General features: G+C 43.3%; 1 protein-coding gene across 1 annotated transcript; it reads left to right on the forward strand.

Moving 5' to 3' along the window:
- Window positions 1-2,184: 2,184 nt before the first annotated feature.
- Window positions 2,185-3,015, forward strand: LOC148134800 (G protein-coupled receptor 15-like). The gene has a single exon (XM_087985368.1). The coding sequence runs from the start codon at window positions 2,185-2,187 to the stop codon at window positions 3,013-3,015; it is 831 nt and encodes a 276-aa protein (XP_087841494.1).
- Window positions 3,016-5,537: the final 2,522 nt, after the last annotated feature.

The following is a 5,537-nucleotide window of genomic DNA, read 5'->3' on the forward strand; positions in this document are numbered from 1 at the left end:
TCTGGTTTGAAAGAAATTAATTTGAATCATTTGCCCATTGAGGGGAAACGCGATGAACAATTCTATTAACACAGCTCAGGTGTTCATGATGACTCGATGATAACTCAGAAAAAAAACATGTCCCTGAGGAATTGTTCTTTCTGCTCTATTTAAAGATTCCCCTTTACTAGCACGAGCGTGTACTGGCTGCATTAAACATAATTACCAATGAACCGTTCAGGGAAGAGGCATCATGAATTTAGCGATTATAATTTCAATATATGAGGAGAGAGCTATCATACAACGCATATTGAAGAAGATCTAGAGGATATACTTCCCGGTACTTGCTGCTGTCAGTGTCCCTCGTAAGTGATATCCTCTGATATCATTTCTCCAAATTGTGTTCCACTCATTTCTTATTCTCTTGAATTGTTTCCCTTCTTGTGACAGCACGGTGGCTCAGTGGTTAGCAATGCTTCCTTCGAGAGCTTGGGATAAATTCAAGTCCCAGGCCTTTGTGGGGAGTTTGCATATTCTCCCCGTGTCCAGGTGAATTCCCTTTGGGTGCTCCTGTTCCTCCCACAATCCAAGACTGTGCAAGTGAGATGATTTGGCCATGTCAAATTGCCCATCGTGTTCAAGAATACGAAGGTTAGGTACATTAGTAAGGATAAAGTCGAGCTATAGGGTCAGGGAATAGATCTGGGTGGATTACTCTTCAGACAGTTAATGTGGAGTTGTTGGGCCAAAATGGCCTATTACCACACTACCGAATTTCTAATTTCTGCGTTCTAAAAATCTCCATCTTGTCTTGTGCATGAATTGCTGTGTCCTGTTCACTCCTTCCGTGCGCATGGTGGATGTTAACCACATATTCGACAATTCTGAACTGCATCTAGCGGAGATGATTGGAATTATATCACAGTGATTGGTATCTCGTTTCATGTTATTGTGAAGATGGACTGCGTGAAATATGCTGCATTGGTTTCATGCTTTCTTTTATTGTTATTATAGACCAAAAATAATTAATATATGAAGCTCAGTAACTTTGGACACTGTATTTCAGACACTTTACATACTCACATATACAGTCATACGCTCACCCAAAATACTCACTCTCCCTAAAAGACTCTCTGTCGAACACACCCACAAACACCTACACACGATCTCTTATTCTCTTACATTCTCTCTCAGACGCACTAAGTCGCTCACAGCCTCATACACACTGACTCTCTCTCTCTCATAAACTGTCACACATGAACCCCGTCTCAAAGACAAATGCTCGCACACAGTCAATCTCCCTCTCATGTATAGCTTTTCTGATACACTCATTCTCTCACGCATCCACGATTTATCCCACTCACACACCCATCTTGAATTCAATTGACACACACACTCTCTCTTCCAGATTCTCTGTCTCTTTCATGGACAATTTCGCTGACACACTCTCTCGCTCACCATTACACATTCACACATTCACAGACCCTTCTCTCTCTCACATACACACACATTCACCAAGTCACCGAAATTCACATTTGTATACATTGTCTCTCGAACACTTGCATTCATACACTCACTCTCAAACTTGTGCTTCTGCATGTTCACACACACAGAAACCCTCAAATAAATTCTCATCATGTTACAAATGCACACTCACTCATGTACACAAGCATAAACACACACTCTTCCCACACTTATTAATTCACTCGCTCTCTTGACTATGTTGCCTCAGACACGTACACACGTTCACTTATCTCCTCTGATTATGCAGCATTTATCATCTGTCAGTAACTGCAGCAGACAAAGTATTGATGAGGTTCCTTCTTTCCCTGGTGCAATCCCTTTGGTGTAGGGGCCCCGATCGTGACATTTGGAACGGGGTACTTGGGTTTTGATTTTGATTTGATACTGCATGGTTCATTGGGGAGCATTTTAGGTGTTTGGATTCCCTTTATCCTCAGCATCTTTCCTTGAAGGTAATGGTGGAGATGGTTTGAAATTTCTGCTTGGAGGAGGCTACAGTGTAACTTACAGATGATGTACAATGCTGTTACAGGGATAAATGCTGAATTGTGGGGTTACCACCACCGTGCATGTTGTTGCATTAAAAACATCTTATTTCGCTCAGTTAATTTAGTGACCATTGTGATCCTGTCCCGTGGAAACTGTGGACTCTCTACGTCTGTGACTCGGTACCTCGTGGCTATGGCAACAGCAGATCTACTGGTGGTGATCCTCGACTTGATATGGAGACATATACCTGTTCTTTATCCAGAAGAATTTATTTTCCTGGATTATATAGATGTGTGTAACATTCACGCTGTCCTTCTTTATGCAGTCACTGACTGTTCTTTCTGGTTCACCGTGGCATTCACGTTCGATCGATTTGTGGCTATTGCTTGCCAGAAGCTGAAAACGAAGTATTGCAGAGAGAAAACAGTGACTTTGGTCCTTGGAGCAGTGACGTTGCTGAGCTGTTTAATTAACCTGACCTGGTATTTTATGTATAACGAGAGGTATAGACTTGGCAATTATCCTATGTTTTGTGGAATGTCTGTCTCTGATACGAATTTAATGCTGTGGGTTGCAATTGAAGTTGTTCATTATATTTTCACACCCTGCATCCCATTTGCACTGATTCTGCTCCTCAACATTTTCACCGTAAGACACATTTTAGTGAGCAGCATGGCCCGCAGGAGACTCCGGGCTCACATGAATGGGGAAAGACCCAGAGACACTGAGATGGAGAGCCGAAGAAAATCCATAATTTTACTTTTTGCTATTTCTGTCAATTTCATTCTGCTGTGGGCAGTGTTCACTGTGAACGCTTTAGTTAAGCGGATACGTGACCTGAGTAGTACTTTTCCTCTGCTTCCTCACTTCCAAGAAATTGGCTTCATTCTCCAGATGCTGAGTTGCTGCACAAACACTGGGATCTACGCCGTGACCCAGGCTTGGTTCAGAGATCAATTCAAGAATATGATGATGTTTCCTTTCATTTTAATTTTTAACCTACTGGGAAAATTCAAGCACTAAACATTACTAAGCATTGAATCTGAATGTTATGTTCAATTCTTCTCGCGCACTGAAAGAATTTTTTTTTAAATATCCATCCAATGAGTGGCAGTATTTACACTCACTTTGACATACAGCAGAAATTTTTTTCAGTACCGGGAGCCCAAGGAGTGCAGTCATCGAGTTGTTGCCTCATAAAGATAGCGTCATACAGCACGTAAACAGACCCGTCAATCCTACTCGGCCTCGCTGACAGCATATGCTTAACTGATCTCGTACACTTTGCCAGCAACTTGTCCATATCTTTGTAAATCGTTCCTGTTCATCTAGATGCTTTTTAAATGTTTTAATTGTACCCCACCCGTGAAACATTCTTTGGCAGCTTGTCCCATATACATGCCATCCTCTACGTAAAACGTTTTAGATCTTTCTACTCTCACCTTGAACCTATGCTCTCTTGTTTCTGTTTCCCCTACACTTATAAAAACATACCTTGGCTGATCGCTTTAATCAGGCCCTGCATGACTTTGTTAATATCTGTAAACGACCCCTCAGCCTCTGATGCTCAGGGGAAAATAGCCCATAACCGATTCGAACTCATCCTGAAGCTCAAACTCTCGAAACTTGGACAAAATTCTTCAAATCATTTCTCAACCCTTTTCAGATTAACAGTAGGGTGACTCACAACTCTGCGGCAATGCCAGTGGAGGAATACTTGAATCAAGCTTGTTTCTCAGTTGGGGTGTTTGTTGATATAAGACCATAAGACATAGGAGTGGAAGTAAGGCCATTCGGCCCATCGAGTCCACTCCACCATTCAATCATGGCTGATGCGCATTTCAGCTCCACTTACCAGCGTTCTCCCGGTAGCCCTTAATTCCTCTAGACAACAAGAATCTATCAATCTCGGCCTTGAAGACATTTAGCGTCCCGGCTTCCACTGCACTCCGTGGCAATGAATTCCACAGGCCCACCACTCTCTGGCTGAAGAAATGTCTCCGCATTTCTGTTCTGAAATGACCCCCTCTAATTCTAAGGCTGTGTCCACGGGTCCTAGTCTCCTCGTCTAACGGAAACAATTTCCTAGCATCCACCTTTTCCAAGCCATGTATTATTTTGTACGTCTCTATTAAGTCTCCCCTTAATCTTCTAAACTCCAACGAATACAATCCCAGTATCCTCAGCCGTTCCTCATATGTTAGACCTGTCATTCCAGGGATCATCCGTGTGAATCTCCGCTGGACACGTTCCAGTGCCAGTATGTCCTTCATGGGGTGTGCGGAACAAAACTGGACACAGTACTCCAAATGGGGCCTAACCAGAGCTTTATAAAGTCTTAGTAGTACATCTCTGCTTTTATCTTCCAACCCTCTTGAGATAAGAGACAACATTGCATTCGCTTTCTTAATCACGGACTCAACCTGCATGTTTCCCTTTAGAGAATCCTCGACTAGCACACCCAGATCCCTTTGTGCTTTGGCTTTATTAGTTTTCTCACCATTTAGAAAGTAGTCGATGCTTTTATTCTTTTTGCCAAAGTGCAAGACCTCGCACTTGCTCACGTTAAATTCCATCAGCCATTTCCTGGACCACTCTCCCAACCTGTCTAGATCCTTCTGTAGCCTCCCCACTTCCTCAGTACTACCTGCCTGTCCACTTAACTTCGTATCATCGGCAAACTTCGCTAGAATGCCCCCGGTTCCCTCATCCAAATCATTAATATATAATGCGAACAGCTGTGGCCCCAGCACCGAACCCTGCGGGACACCGCTCGTCACCGGCTGCCATTCTGAAAAAGAACCTTTTATCCCAACTCTCCGCCTTCTGTGAGACAGCCAATCCTCAATCCATCCCAGCAGCTCACCTCGAACACCATGGGCCCTCACCTTGCTCAGCACCCTCCCGTGTGGCACCTTATCAAAGGCCTTTTGAAAGTCTAGATAGACCACATCCACTGGGTTTCCCTGGTCTAACCTACTTGTTACCTCTTCAAAAAATTCCAACAGGTTTGTCAGGCATGACCTCCCTTTACTAAATCCATGTTGACTTGTTCTAATCAGACTCTGCTCTTCCAAGAATTTAGAACCCTCATCCTTCATGATGGATTTTAGAATTTTACCAACAACCGAGGTTAAGCTGATTGGCCTATAATTTTCCATCTTTTGCCTTGATCCTTTCTTGAACAAGGGGGTTACCACAGCCAGCTTCCAATCATCCGGGACCTTTCCTGACTCCAGTGACCCTTGAAAGATCTCAACCAATGCCTCTGCTATTTCCTCAGCCACCTCTCTAGGGTGTATCCCATCGGGGCCAGGAGATTTATCAATTTTCAGACTTTTTAACTTTTCAAGCACTATCTCTTTCGTATTGGCAACCATACTCAACTCAGCCCCGTGACACCCTTTAATTTTTGGGATATTGGGAGAATTTCTCTGTATACCTGGGATTGGTAGTTGTACGGTGCTCCAGTTCGAGAACAGAGCGAATGACGGGAAAGGGAAGTTACAAATGCATCATTTGTGAGTCACAAGCAAACGCAAGTT

The sequence above is a fragment of the Chiloscyllium plagiosum genome, unplaced genomic scaffold (assembly GCF_037043375.1).
Source record: "Chiloscyllium plagiosum isolate Xiang-an unplaced genomic scaffold, Cpla_swu_hap1 HiC_scaffold_52, whole genome shotgun sequence".
Taxonomy (NCBI): Eukaryota; Metazoa; Chordata; class Chondrichthyes; order Orectolobiformes; family Hemiscylliidae; genus Chiloscyllium; species Chiloscyllium plagiosum.

What these genes read in the sequence shown, in the direction of transcription:
- LOC148134800 (XM_087985368.1), top strand. Translation starts at nt 2,185, where the DNA reads ATGGCAACAGCAGATCTACTGGTGGTGATCCTCGACTTGATATGGAGA.